We start from the raw sequence: 15,532 nt of genomic DNA, 5'->3' as shown, positions 1-15,532 counted from the left end.
ACACTGGTAGTTAGTCAAGAGACCTTCCTTTTCCAAGGCCCACACAAGACACTAGTTTATTATCGTTTCAAATAGCTTCCAAAGGCCTTCTGCAAGACATATTGGCCTGTAACTGTCCAGAAGCTTTGGATCTTTACCTGGCTTGGGAATTGTGCGGTGTGCCATCACATGTTTTGTTTTGATCTCGTTTTTGTTTTGTATGTGTGCACTTCCCTGCTAGCTGACCTTGTACATGTGTCCGATGTTGTAGTTGTATTTCAGCTATTCCTGAGAGAGAGCAAGTTAGAGGTGTTTTATTTCCCCTGTAGTTAGTCATAAAGGATATTATGGCTCATGCATTTTTAACAGCATAGCATATCTTGATGTACGATTCCTTTGTGTTAACTTGTGAAGTTCAGCTCTTGGAAGTTCAAAGATTGTTTCAAGATAGAAACAAGTCATAAAATAATCCATAATCTTTATAATAAATTTCAGGAAATTATAAATATCCAACCCAAGAAACCAAAAAAGCACAGGATTTTTTACTGAAGAAAAACGAGGTAACATTGGTCATCATTTGAAAAATTCTCCTAAAAATCACTTCATCATTTTGCACAACAAGAAAGAATTTCATATGGATCTGTGGAAAAGGCTACTAAATGCTTACACTCAAAACCTTATAAAATAACTGTGGCACATGCTCTTCAACCATGTCACCCTGTACGTCTGCACACATTTTGAAAATGGAGTCTGGAAACTGTATACAATAGACAATTTAATAATAATGTTATTGGTTTTACATCTCATTAACTACTTTCATGGTTTTCTGAAACGCTTACACAATTGTCAAATAGCCCCACATTTAAGACTCTTCTCAGACAAGGCCTGATTTCACCTCCATGGTTGTGTGTGTATACAAAACAGTCGTTATTGGAGTGCTGTTGAACCTGACTCTACATGAAGTTCCTCTCCATTACACAAAAATTGGTGTATGGTGTGCCATCAGTGGTGAAAGAATCTTAAAACCAATTTTTTTTTTAATTTAGAATACGGTTGATTTTGTTACTTATATGAATACCATGCTAACACCTCTTTGTCAGAAAATAAACTGACAGGGAGCATGATTTAGCATTTTTTCAACTGGACTCTGCCACTGCTAACACTGAATAATTCCATGAGAGAAATTCATGAAGTGTTCGCACAGAACAGAATTATTAGTAGAATTTGTGGGTCCCTCAGTCCCCTCCACCTGTGATTATTATCTCTCAGTAAATTAAAAAATGCAGTGTACAAGTCAAACCCACACACCATAAAAAAACTGAAACATAATATTTGTCGGCAAATTGCTGGGATTCCTCAATATGAACTACGGTGAATGATAAATAATCTTCTAATGAGGTGCCAAAGATGTGTGGAGAATGAAGAAAGCCAGTTTCAATATCTTTCATCATTTGGTAAGTAGTTTCTAATGGGGCAGAAAAAGACAAGTTGACCAAGGAAGGTTGGATAGAAAAGATGCAAGTGTGGAACCTGTCACAACTTCTTAAAACTGTTACCGTTGTATAGTTTACCTTCCTGCTACTGACTAACCTGCATGCGGCAAATGAGCGCATACTTCCCTATAGTAAAAACACTTTGCGCCGGAGTAAAGTATATCTGGTCACCTTGTAGTTTCCGTAGCCCCTGCAAACTTAATTATAATGGGGCAGAAAAAGACAAGTTGACCAAGAAAGGTTGGATAGAAAAAATGCAAGTGTGAAACCTGTCACAAGTGGAAACAATGCCAGATTCCACTGGAGGACCTGTGGTTGTCACACCATTCTCCTAAGTTGAAAGTCCCAGAAGTTCGCTCTTTTTAGTGACATCTTACAACAGGCAGGTGATACCATGAATGTATTCTGTTCCCCCACCAGAGTATTAGTATATCAGTGGAAATGCACCCATTTTTATACACGTTAAAATTCAAAAAGTAAAAAATGCATGTTTTTTGTTTCATTTCTTACAGTTGACTTTGAACCAGATGATGTGCTGACAGATCCAGGTTTGAGACGTCAATTGGAATTTTCGGTTGCTGGTGGAAAAGTTAGCCGTTTACCCGAAACTCACGTTCGAACTCTTCCTGTGGATGATCTGGGTGATAGGGGTGATGGCTCACGTGTGCATGGAGGTAGTGATTGGTTGGATTGTGCAGCTCGCAAGGTGGGACTGCCTCGCATGGTATTGGCTGGTTTGGTTGTATTTGCCATCTTGCTGGCCATTTGGCTGTGTCTTTGCTCAGACAGACGTGGGGGACATGTGGAGTACATACCAGCCACTTCTGCAGGAGTCAAGGAGCCACTGGATCTGCCTCCAAAGTATACCCCTCTTGTAAACGAGGTGTAAACAGGTAAGAATTTTGCATTCTTGCTAAAAAAAAAAAAAAAAGATTTTAAATAGAGCCCCTTGTAATATTTCGAACAAGATAAACAATGTTATATCTGTCCTTAGCAAGGAGGTTGTAACAAGATTCTTTTTTAGAAAAGAGAGAAAGTTTTAGAACAAAACATTCATATTGCTGATGTAATGCATTGTTTCTTGAAATTAATAGGTCTTAAGGTTGGGTTTTTTAAATTTTAAATGTTGGTTAAATTTTGTGGAAGTAAACAATTTGTAGTTATGTAGTAAATTATAAAGAGCTTTATGACAGTAATAAGAGTATCTATTTTGTAGCTTTCAATTTTTTGCAGTGAAGTACAATATCTGAATGCTAATCTTACTTTTAGTCTAGCAAGTAGAAGGAAAAGTGTGTGCACATCCGTAAGTAGTATGTTCCATCAGCAGATTGCATTCTTGTTACTACAGGTCTTTCAAACAGCTGTGAGGCACCGTGGATAGCGAGCATATGACAATACACGAGGCAGAAATGAAATAATATCTGTATGGTAAACGTTGCAATAAATGGTGTTGCATTTTATACGCATGTACATCTGTATTCATAAAATAAGTTTTGTCTGTACATTGCTCAGAATTTTGAAAGAATGATATTTCTGTATCAGTCATGTCCGCTGTAACAAGGAAATGTCAATTTTCCGTAATTTCTGTCTGTATGTATGTACGCGCATCCCGAGAAAACGGCTAAAGAGAATTTAATGAAAATCAGTATGAAAAGTCGGGGAATAAGTCACTACAATGCAGGCCATAAATAATTGTATTCACGCTGAGTGAAATAGTAGTTTAGGGGAAGGCATAAATTAAATTCTCAAATATTTGTTATTAGTGGTCCTGTCAATAAATACTACATAACTAAAGTTATATAGTATTAAATTTACGATAATTTGCATCTTACACATTTTACCGTACCAACTATGATAACAGAGATGTTCGTGAATTTGGATTTTTGTTGCTAAGTCCATACCAGCACCGAGTCACAAGAAAATGAGTAAACAGAATTTAATGAAAATCAGTATGTAAAGTCGGGGAATAAGGAACTACAGTCTACGCTATAAATAATTTTATTCACCCTGGTTGAAATGGTAGTTTAGGTAAAGGTGCCTAAAATTTAATTTTTAATTAGGCCTACCTACGTTATTAGTCCTATCGAAAAGTAATGCATAACAAAAGTTATAGAGAATACAATTTCTGATCGTTAATGTTTTATTCAGTTTTATCGTACCGACTATGAAAAGATTGGTGGTGATGGTGATGCCCTAATATCACAGAGTCAGAAGAAAACTAAATGTGAAGGCCTACAATATAGCAGGCTCATAAAATTGATCAACAATAACATTAAATTGATCATTGTTTGTTGTGGTGTGCTTTGTGTCTTCTGCTGCTCTCATCTTAGATAGATGGGATTGCTGCTGGATACCAAGTGTAACAGCCTGCCTCAATATTGGCTGAAAATAGCTGGGGAGTTAGATCTCCCTTCATTAGCATGCCATTCCTATGGTTCATAAATTTTCTGATACTACAGTATTCCAGCTATTCAGTACCTACTCTGAGGCACTGATTGGAATGAGCAATGTGCACATTTAACGGAATAATGGCAGAGGAATGTTCCCGGCTGTCTGCGGCCTGGTCACTCCATTTCTGGAACTTTGGACGGTTAGATCGGCAGCGTAGTACTGTTAGTTAAAAGTGAGAAAATGTGCGGTTTTTCATTGATTGGGTATTTTATATGATAATGTTGCTTTTAATCGCAACATTCCTAGTGATGTCTTTGTAATGACCAATGTTGGCTTCAGTTGGGAACACCGCAAAGACAGTCTTTCTGAGAATACCGTAGCGAAGCACAGGTACAGCAGCTAGTACCATATAATTTGTATCTGTAGGCTACTGGTAGGGTACTCTGATAGGTTATGTTACATAAATTTAACAAGAGGATAGACAATATCTTAAAGCTACTAACAACTTTGACAAAACATTATTACACAGTGTGCACACAAGAAAATATATTAACTCCCTCATGAATGAATTAGTTGTCAGAAGCCTTAGAGAACTTCTGCGGCGATTTGGCTGATTTGGACGATAGTTCATTAGTAAATTTCTTCATGCGGAAGTAACATTTAAAATAATGGAAAACTAGCTTTCCTGCAAGTTCACATCTGTAATCAGTACTGAATCCTAAATCTGACAGACCAACAAAAACTAAGTCTTTACTCTCAAAAAGAATATTGCCCATAAATTATTTTCTGAATGCGGTTTTTCTGAGATGACTGTTTATGCTTATAAATGCAACTGGAGTACACAAAGGGAGAGGTACGTCAAATATGTGACACCTCTATCTTAGCCATAATGCCTAGTTAAAGTAAACGATGCTACTGAAGAGTCGGGAAGTAGTTCGCTAGAGACGGTGCAAATGGAGTCTAAACAGTTGATGCAAATTTCACTTCTCTTTACAATGCAGCCTACTAGATAGAGCACCAAATTCTGTTTAATGAGATTTCCTTCATATGGAAGAATTTTTTTTTTTTAAACATCATTACGGCCTCATTCGACCACATTTATTTAGGTTTCCAACCATGTTTACGTATCCTTGCCCACATGTCCTTCATTCTCTTAATGGGAGTGTTTCTTCTGCTGCCTCATCTCAGGTACCCTCCAATTCTGGATTTTTTGTTTAAAGATGCATCTATCTAGGACATCTTGTTTGAACGTCACCCTGTGTTGCTTTTATCTTACATGGACTGTCCTTGATATTGGCCTTTTTTTTTTCAATTGATACTTTCAGACCTATTTTGCCTAACTGATGATGAAGTTTCTCAAGCTGTTGCTCAGCTGCTTCAGTGGATATTTCTAGGATTGCTAGATCATCTTCAAAAGCCAGGCAGTGTATATGAAGTTTAATTTTAGATCTCTTAAATCTGAGTCCACTTTGAACTTCCTTTCCTTCGAGGGTGTTTCTCCATTCCATGCTGACCTTTACTAAGGCACAATTAAAAAGAATAGGTGATAATCCATCCCGTTGTCGGACTCCAGTTTTGATGTCAACAGGTTCTGAAATTTCATCTGGAAACTTAACCTTTGATTTGGAGGTAGTCAGGGTTTCTTCAATGATGTTTCTAGTCTTACTGTCCAACCCAAACTCTTCCAGGATATTTATCAATGCCTTCCTGTTATTCAAATCATAGGCCTTCTGGAAGTCTATGAAATTTATCACTAGATTATTTTTTTTCCTTAGGTTGGTAAGTTCAATTATAGTTTTTAGGTTAAGGATCTATTCAGTGCATGATCGCCCCTTCCTGAATCCTCCCTGATATTCACCAAGCTGTGGATTAAGTTGTGTTTCAGCTCTTAAAAGGAAAGCTTTAGAAAGAATCTTGTAAGTTATAGATAAAAGCGAGATCCCTCTGTAGTTGTTAGTATTCGTTTTAGATGCTTTCTTATGGAGAGAGTGGATGAGGGCTGATTTCCAGTCATCAGGCACTTTAGTGGTTTGCCAGATCTCTTCAAAAATGTTTGTTAATGTCTCAGTCGAAGCCTCATCTGCATTCTTCCACATTTCTGAAAAATAAGTCCTCACTAGGGGCTTTATTATTCTTTAAAAGGGCAATGATTCAGCGCTCTTTTTTTTTTTTTTTTTTTTACGAAGCACAAGATACAGCTACACTGAGCAAATTTCACTTGCATGGTGGTTGAGTGTCTTGGTTGACTGTTTTAGTTTGAGCTCTTTCGAAGGTCACAGTTGGTGGTTCACAGTTTTCCAAAGTAGTTGACAAGCAAGTGGCAATTCTAATGGTTGTTATAAACATTATCTCCTTTATCATTCCGAAAGTGTAAGCTTGGGTCGTCATATTTCTGTGATATTGTTTTGAATGTCTTGTAATAGTCCCTTGTATTTTTTTAAAGTCTTCATCGATGTCCTGAAGCTGTGTTTTGAAATGTTGTTTATCCTGACTTATTATCTTGCTTGTTAGTTGACGTTGGGCTTCAAACATCTCCCAGTTCTGTACTGTCTTCTGTGAGCAGTGAGCACCACGTTAACCATGCTTTCTTTCATTGGGTAAGATGATCACATTCATCAGTCCAGTCCAGTCATCAGTGCACATCTTGTTTTGTGGAGCTATGGACTTTGCCGTTTCAATCATATTATTCTTAATATGTTCCCATGTTTGAGGTGCTTATTTGGTACTGAGGTGTTGAGTGAAGCTCTCATTAACTTTCTGTAAGTCGAATCGTTGTACTCTAACCTTATTAGTTTGCTTGGTGTTTTGTGGTAGGAGTCTTACCTTAATTTTGGAAAGATAAGGGTCCGAATCTATGTTGGTGTTGCAAAGCACTTTGACGTTCATGATCTCTTTTGATGCCTTGGAAGTTTTAGCTATGTCAATACAAAAATCCAATTTTAAAATTTTGTCACATTGTATCATTGCATGTTCAAATTATTTTATCAAACTGCTTAAAAGGTAAGTGGAACTGCAATGTAAATTGCATATGAATGTGCAATTTAAGTACATATATGGCTTATGGGCAGTTAAGCAACTCAGTCACATTTGCGACATGTCACACAATGTATAAATAAATAATACCGGTATCACACTTGGCTTATCGGTAGTTTTGACAACGTGGCCATGAGACAATGTACTATTTATTCACCAGCAACTATTATGAGTTCTGACTTGAAATACGTAAGGCTGTAAGTTATCACTTGTCGGCATTGTCACCAGGAAATGCTGGCACCGCCAACACTTGTTTGCTAGTACAGGGTTTTTTTTTTACATGTAATCAGCTGTCTGTGGGCATGGGCCACATTCTTGTTGTCTGCTATAATAGTTCTGAAAGTTCTGATATCAGCAAATTTACGAGTATGTACACTCCTGCTTGCAACCCATCTACTTCACCTTAAGTGAGCCTCTCCGTGTCCTGGGAGTATGTAGGTTTTTTGAGAGAAAGCTGACATTGGGAGAATTGTGTTAATAGAGTAGGGGAGTACTTCAAAGGAGCTGGAATTCGGAGCATTTTGTTAATAGAGGAGGGGAGAACTTCAAGAAGACAAAGCTGGCATTAATAATAATGTTATTTGTATTTTACATCCCTCTAACTACTTTTACGGTTTTCGGATATGCCGAAGTGCTGGAATTCAGTCCTGCAGGAATTCATTTACATGCCAGTAAATCTACCGACACGAGGCTGACGTATTTGAGCACCTTCAAATACCGCCGGACAGAGCCAGGATCAAACCTGCCAAGTTGGCATCAGAAGGCCAGCGCCTCAACCGTCTGAGCCACTCAGCCCGGCAAAGCTGGCATTGTTGTGTTAATTACAGTGTTCATAGGGTGATAGTACATCATGGGGAATACTGTAAGTACGTAGGTATTATTATAAGGAATGATATTCATTGAGATAATCTTATAAACAAGTTTTTTAATAAAGGTTATAGATCTCTTCACATGGTTATGAGAGTATTTAGGGATAGTAGTAATGATGTAAAAGGAGAGGGCATATAAGTCTCTGGTGACCCCTGTGGGTGGAGGATGCAAATGAAGAATACACCCACGGTATCCCCTGCCTCTTGTAAGAGGCGACTAAAAGGATAACACCCCCTGCGGGTGGGAGTGACAGATGTAAAATACACCCCTCGGTGTCCCCTGCCTGTCGTAAGAGGCAACTAAAAGGGGCGACCTCGGTGCAGACATGGATTGCTGTTTGGTATCATGTGTTGGACCCTGTGGATGGGAGGGGTTGAATACATTCACAGGTAATCCCTGCCTGTCGTAGAAGGCAACTAAAAGGGTCATGTGGCCATTGGTCCTTTTTTTTTTAAGGGTTAGTTGTAGACCGATTCAAAATTCTTCATGTGCGTGCTGCTCGGAGATGGGCTCTAACATGTGCGATTACACTCAAAAGCCCGCTTATGACTCCGCAAAGCCTGCGAGTGGAAACGCCATATACCTGTGCAGTAGTATCCGCCTGTCAACACAGGTCTCCGCACAGCCGAATGCCAGGAGGACATATGATAATTAATTGTTTAGGTTTTTTTCTCTATATTTATTACTCTGTACACGCTCTGTATATGCTATTGCAGGTGATTAGAAGAAGGGAGTCCTAGTGCTCGTTGCCTTAGTCATTCCGTATTAGGTATTGTCTAACATCAGACCCCGGGCAATACCTGCTACGACAATGTAGGTATTGCCTTGGCTGCTTGGTTTGTCTACAGAGGCTCCTGATCAGAGTGGGTGGCGTTCGGCGAGGACGAATTTGGGCATGGCGTTGAAACCACTTCCACCTGCCTCAGGTAGTTCGCTACCCAAGTCTTTAACATTTGATTCCATAAGGGGGGCAACCCGCTGGGAACAAGCGCAGCGTGTTAGTTTGGGTTCCAGCCTCCCTAGGTTCCTGGTTTCTACCAGAACCGATGTGCAAGATTTCAGGCTGGTCAAATCTATCCTTTTCAGTCAATACATCGAAGGTGTATACAGTGAACTTGAGGAACTTAAGAAAATGCGCAATGGTGGTTTGCTTCTTAAGACGAGCACTGCGCTCCAGGCAGATTGGTTGCTTAAGTGTGACCACTTTGGCAATATTCTCATCAAAGTGAATGAGCACAAAACCTTGAATCTGGTTTGTGGAGTTATCTTCCACCGTGATCTTGTTATGAACACTGACGATGAATTGATGGAAGATATGAAGCACCGTGGCATGACACACGTCCAGCGCAGCACACGCAAAGTCATCGGTGAAGACGTTGCCACGGGTGCGTTCATAGTCTCCTTCAAATTGTCATTGTTGTCAGAGAAAGTCAAGGTAACAACCTATCGTTGCAATGAGAGGCCGTACATTCTGCCTCCTATATGATGCTATCAATGTCAGAAATTCGGACACATGGTATCTCGTTGTTTGAATCCATCTGTGTGTGTGTGCCACGTGTGGAAGAGAAGCTCATGGCGCAGAAGAGTGCACAACTCCATATAGATGCGCTAACTGCCCTGGTCTTCATTCTCCTCGTGATCGGAACTATCCGGTATACCTGAGTGAGAAGAACATCCAGGAGATCAAGACCCTGGATGGTCTTTCCTACCAGGAAGTGCATCGCCGTAAGTTCAATTCTCTGAATGCCCCGGTCAGAACACTAATTTCAGCACGATAGCACAGTCTCTCCCAGGTTCGAGATTTACAGCTGGAGCACTTTCCCAAAAGATTGCTGCGCCCAAGGTGGCAGTTGCTCTTGTTAGCAACACCGCAAAGAGAAAAAGCTCGAAGGCTGGTTCATCCCAGCCTTCGACCACAAACAAGTCTGTACCAGCTAGGAAACCTACGCTGGCACAGCAGGCGAAGAAGAAGTCTCCTTTCCTCAAGAGGTCGGCGAAAGCTGCGCCTAAGCCGGCGGAGGTGGCATCGTCGACCAAGAATTGACAGCGGGAAAGGAGAACGCCCCTACAAGGCGTTCTTCCACCTGTCCTATAAATGGGGTCTCACGCCCTCCACCCAGAGAGTCTGAGTCTGCGCCAGCAGATTTTGCTCCTGGAAAACCTGCACGCTCCCCTCATAGGAAGAAACCCCGCCCTCGGAATATGTCGAAGTTCAAGGCATGCGTCATCTCTTCACCATGACGAGGTGGTGCACATGGAGCATTTATCTCCATCTTTGGATGGGGATGTGAGTGTAGGTTAGGTAGCATCTTGCTGCTTCTAACCTAAATCTCAGAAGTCCACACCCACACTATGGCACTGTTACAGTGGAATTCGAACAGTTATGATAGGCATCTTGCTGAAGCATTCGGCAAGTATGGTACGCATTCAGGAAACAAATCTCAGACCAGATCATCATTTGGTCTTGAGAAATTTTCGACTATACTCAACAGAGCAACATTATGCTAACAGAGCTTCCGGTGGCATTGGCATTTTTGTCCATTCTGATACCTACTGCATACTAGCCAACTTTTACCGTTTATCTGTAACATTTACAAAAATTGCAGCATTGTACGGTGTTACGGATGGATGTGTCGTTTTACGACTTCACGGACAAAAATTTGAAACGTTAACATTCGATAATCACTTCCGTACAATTGATTGTTTGCATGGGTTGAAGGCAAGTCCACGATAGTTGATAACTCATTCTTTGATATGATTTGTATTTTTAACCGTGTGATGTTTGTGTCATTATTGGAATTGAATTTAAAGCCGGGATAACAGTTCTTCCATATGAATCTTTGGTGTCGGCAGGCTCTGCTCTGCAAATTTTTTGTTGCACTCTGTTCGCTTGTAATTTAACCCATATTCTTTCACCACATGAGTCTTGTTCCTTGTTCACAAAGTTGGCCTTCCTTGAATATTTTTGCTTTTTAAGGTTATGACATATTTTAATGAAGTGTTCGAGTTTTTGTGTTATAACTTCCTGTATTCGTTAGACTAATTACATTTGTTTCAGTGACTGGGTATACCGCTGTTAGCGAAGCCCATTAAATGATAAAGAAGAAGAAAAGGAAGAATCACATTCATTCCACGTGTGTGTATGCTTTTCACTATATGCATATTCTTTGTTACCGGGCGAGTTAGCCGTGCGCGTAGAGGCTCGCGGCTGTGAGCTTGCATCCGGGAGATAGTAGGTTCGAATCCCACTATCGGCAGCCCTGAAGATGGTTTTCCGTGGTTTCCCATTTTCACACCAGGCAAATGCTGGGGCTGTACCTTAATTAAGGCCACGGCCACTTCCTTCCAACTCCTAGCCTTGCCTATCCCATCGTCGCCATAAGACCTATCTGTGTCGGTGCGGCGTAAAGCCCCTAGCATATTCTTTGTTCACGAGGTTGGCATCGTGTTCATTTAATGGTTTAAGACGTTGTGTGCTTTGACATGTTTTAATGAAGTGTTTGACTGCCTTGATTGTTTATGTTATAATTTTATGTGACGTTCAGTGATCCAGGTTCATTTCGATGTTTCATTACATGTCGAGACATTTGTTCTCGGACATTTTCGTATGCTATATTCCTATTGTAGATTATCATGAATAAATCCAATAAGAAACAGTGATTCCAGACATTTAAAGAATCATATTCTGTTGATTTTCTGTGCATACTAAAATCAAGAAAGGGAGAAAAATTTGCCTTTTGCACGGTATGTGGGTGTGATATTAATATTGTACATGGTGGAACAAACTATTTAAGAGATGATGAGTTAGTTATTGTCATTCAAACAATTACATATTGAATGATCTCCAGGATACAGATAAATCCCTTTTCTTTTCATCAGTGAGAAACTACTTTTGTACTACCTGTGACTGCATCATCAACAAGTTTCCACTAAAGGATAATGTGTTAAAAAAGCATGCTCAAGTTGCTAGGTTAGACAAAATTGAAGATGCACAGTTTTCTTCAATTCATTTTTTCTTGGAAAAGTTTCCTATCATGTTATACAAGGAAAAGAATGAAACTACAGATGAGGTGATGAATGAGCTTCAGAGGCAGTTCACAGCTCTTCAGGTAGATGACACTTCGGCTGCAAATTAAGATGCTCCAGGTGATTTCAGTTGGACTCAAATATCAAGAATTCGTGGAGCCAATGGACTTCTTAAGTATAATCGAATTTCTAAAGTAATGCTCTCTATTTTCACCACACCCCATAGCAATGCAGAATGAGAACGTGTTTTCAGCCTTGTGAAGAAAAATAGAACAGAGTTCAGATCATCCATGTCCAATGAATCTCTGGAGTCTATTTCTGTTTTGAAGACCAGGAGTTCTGGTCACTGTTATGACAAAACATTTTGTCAAGACTTTTTGCAGGAATCTAAAATGGTCACAACTATGACTTTAAAGTCAAACTAACATGTTATTTACCATGTGTATTATATTATTTCTTGCCTGTGGTACATCAAACAAGTTTTATTGTGTAAAGCCTTTTTCAGTTATCGCATATCTGCTTAATTTATCAACAAGGAAGTCTTTTCATGTATCCTCCAAACTAATATTCACCATGCCTGCTGCTGTTTAACATGGATTCCTCCTTGATTGTTATGTTCATCTACAAATCATTAAGTAGATATGATTTCATTGAAGTATCCTGTTTAAAACATGAATTATTGTATTTTGTAGCCCAGAAGTAATTTTATATTCATCAAGCCGGGGTATTTCAAAAATTGTTAGATTTTTTGTCATGCGTGAGTTTTACTGATAGCCATTTTCAAAAGTTGGCAGATATGCTACTGCAAAGAAGTTCCACTAAGAACCCCGCTGGAGGCTGTAGCAGTTTGCGTTCTGCTGCCTGTCATACAACGGTGTGTAATGTTTATTTTTCACCAGGCCAGCCTCTTAATATAATGATGTCACTGATCTCATAGATCAGCTTCCACCTCCCTTCCTTTTATTGGGCGATTTCAATGTCCATCACCCTATATGGGGCTCTGAAGCGCCTTGCCCCAGAGAAAGGGAGTTGGAAACATTAGTAATAGAGCTGGATTTATATATTTTGAATACAGGTGAACCAACTCATTTCAGTGTACGTTACGGCACATACTCTCGCATAGACATAAGTCTATGCAGCCGAACGTTGGTCCCACTGTTTCGGTGGAATACATATGATGATTTCTGTGACAGTGACCATTTTCCCATTGTTCTTACTTTGTTGAACAGAAATCTGTCAAGGCTCCTCCTCGATGGATTCTTAAACATGCTGATTGGCCCAAGTTCACATCACTAGCTGTCTTTAACAACGTGACCAGGCAGAGTATAGATGGCGATATAACTTACATAACACAAGTTATTCTTGCTGCTGCTGAGGAGTTCATTCCGTCGTTTTCAGGGACTCCTCGCCGAAAACTCATTCCTTGGTGGAACGAAGAAATTGCAACAGCTATCAAAGAACGCCGTCGCACTCATAAACGCTATCATAGGCAGTCTACTGTGGCCAACTTGGTAACATTTTAAAAACTCTGTGCTAAGGCTCGAGTTCTTATTCGGTAAAGTAAGAAAGCTTCATAGGAGAGATATGTGTCATCTGTGACGTCACATACATTCCACTTTGTCAAGATTTTAAATTTGTTTTTGTGTTATGTAATAATTTGTTCTTGTAATAATTTGTAATAATTTGGCCTTGAGAATGGGCTGAAACATGTATAGACTTTGTTCCATCTAATAGATGAGTTGATTTGTATTGATAAGGAGGATTTTATAAATACTTTTATTTGTAAAGAGATGCCACTTTACGCAAGCTATCCTTGCGTATTCCACAATGGAAACCGTCGGCTGTACGCTGCTTATCCTCTAGCAACATGGCCAGTTGGAATACGCGTGGATAGCAGTCACAGATTGTTTGATGTACCTTCGGTTCCCTGTCTTGTCAGACAACCAAGTGGGGTACCTCCTTGGATAATACAACGACCTGAAATAATCCTGGATCTGCACACTGGCCCGAAGGAAAACCCGGCCCCTTCGATTTATCGGAGGCTCTTCCTTTCCATTGTTAACCGGTATCCAGATTCAGTTGTTGTTTACACGGATGGTTCGAGGGCAGAAACGAAAATGGGCTGTGCGTTTGTTGTTGAACGTAATAAGTTTCTTTTCCCTTTACCAGAAGTCTGTAGGGTGTGCACAGCAGGGCTCTATGCTATCTACGGTACACGCTGTCCGATGGGCACCAGAACCTTTTTCTGTGTACCGAGTCCTTGAGCTTGCTACAATCTATTGATACATGTTTCCCTGGGCACCCTCTGGTGCAGCGGATCCAGTACCTGCTGGCCGGGTGTTTGGATGCCGGCATCAGAGTCACGTTTATGTGGCTCACAAACCACATGGGTGTAGAGGGAAACGAGTTAGCTGATAAGGCTGCCAAGCAGGCTGTTACATTGCCCCCGTTGCCTTACAAAGTTCCAGCAAGTGATATTCGCTCTCAGCTGAGACATTTGGTTATGTTCCAATGGGAGATGGAGTGGCAGGCCACTCCATTTCCAAGTAAGCTGAGAGTGATAGAAGGTACAACGAAGGTATGGAGGACTTCCCTTCGGGCTTCTCGGAGGGAAGCAGTGGTATTATGTAATCTTCGGATCGGCCACGGTATAGTAACGCACTCATGTTTACTGAAACCGAGAACCCCCTCCGGTGTGTACTTGCGGTGATCATCTTACCGTGGTACACATCCTGAGTGCATGGACCTGATCAATCTGCACCATCTAAAACTCCCGAGTACCATCTCCATCATCCTTGGAGATGATGAGTAGTCAACAGAACTTGTCATCCGTTTTATGAGGGATAGTGGTTTGTTTTATCGCATATAAATGTAGAGTATCATATTAGTCTTTGTATTGCCGGGCTGAGTGGCTCAGACAGTTGAAACGCTGGTATTCTGACCCCAACTTGGCAAGTTCGATCCTGGCTCAGTCCGGTGGTATTTGAAGGTGCGCAAATACGTCAGCCTCATGTCGGTAGATTTACTGGCATGTAAAAGAACTCCTGCGGGACTAAATTCCGGCACCTCGGCTTCTCCGAAAACCATAAAAGTAGTTAATGGGACGTAAAGCAAATAACATTATTAGTCTTTGTATTATTGTTCACTATGTTTTATTAATTTGACTCTGTTTTAGTTTTTGTATTTTAATGTGTTTTTTAAAATAGTATTTTGCATGATATATTATTGCATTTTAAGGAAATGTCTTAATCTACCATCATCTATCATTTTACCGAAAATAAGGCATTGCAAATTAGATCCACTGATTATTTAATGTTCACAATCATTGTTCATCTTCATTTGTATTAAATTCTAGTCAGTGGATACATTTTAAAATTTTAATTATCATTTCATCTTGCCTATCTCGTACCATTAGGAGCCGATGACCTTAGATTTTAGGCCTCTTTAAACAACAAGCATCATCATCGTCGTCTTAAGTCTCTGGCAAGACTCCAATTAGAGTATGATTCCAGAGTATGGGACCCACACCAAGACTACTCAATACAAGAACTGTAAAAGATCCAAAGGAAAGCAGCCAGATTTGTTGTGGGTGATTTCCGACAAAGGAGTAGTGTACTTGCTAAACTAATTAATTGTTTATTGTTCATCCACGTATTCAATACATTAAAGTTAAAAGAAATTTTAGGATTTTATCCTTATTATATTAGATGGAATGGGACATGTTTTGCCTCACTTTGGAG

The 15,532-nt window shown here is 40.0% G+C and overlaps 1 protein-coding gene across 2 annotated transcripts in view; it reads left to right on the top strand.

Annotated features, from left to right (window-relative positions):
- Nucleotides 1–15,532, top strand: part of LOC136858119 (transmembrane protein 59) — a 44,846-nt gene that overhangs the window by 19,823 nt on the left and 9,491 nt on the right. For both annotated transcript variants that reach the window (XM_067137428.2, XM_067137429.2), the window contains exon 5: nt 1,985–2,365. In XM_067137428.2, coding sequence (XP_066993529.1) covers nt 1,985–2,361 — 377 coding nt within the window. In that variant the 3' untranslated portion in view covers nt 2,362–2,365. The remainder of the gene's footprint in view (nt 1–1,984; nt 2,366–15,532) is intronic.

Source organism: Anabrus simplex, chromosome 1, assembly GCF_040414725.1.
Source record: "Anabrus simplex isolate iqAnaSimp1 chromosome 1, ASM4041472v1, whole genome shotgun sequence".
In the NCBI taxonomy this organism is placed as follows: Eukaryota; Metazoa; Arthropoda; class Insecta; order Orthoptera; family Tettigoniidae; genus Anabrus; species Anabrus simplex.
This window is presented reverse-complemented; position numbering and strand designations above follow the sequence as displayed.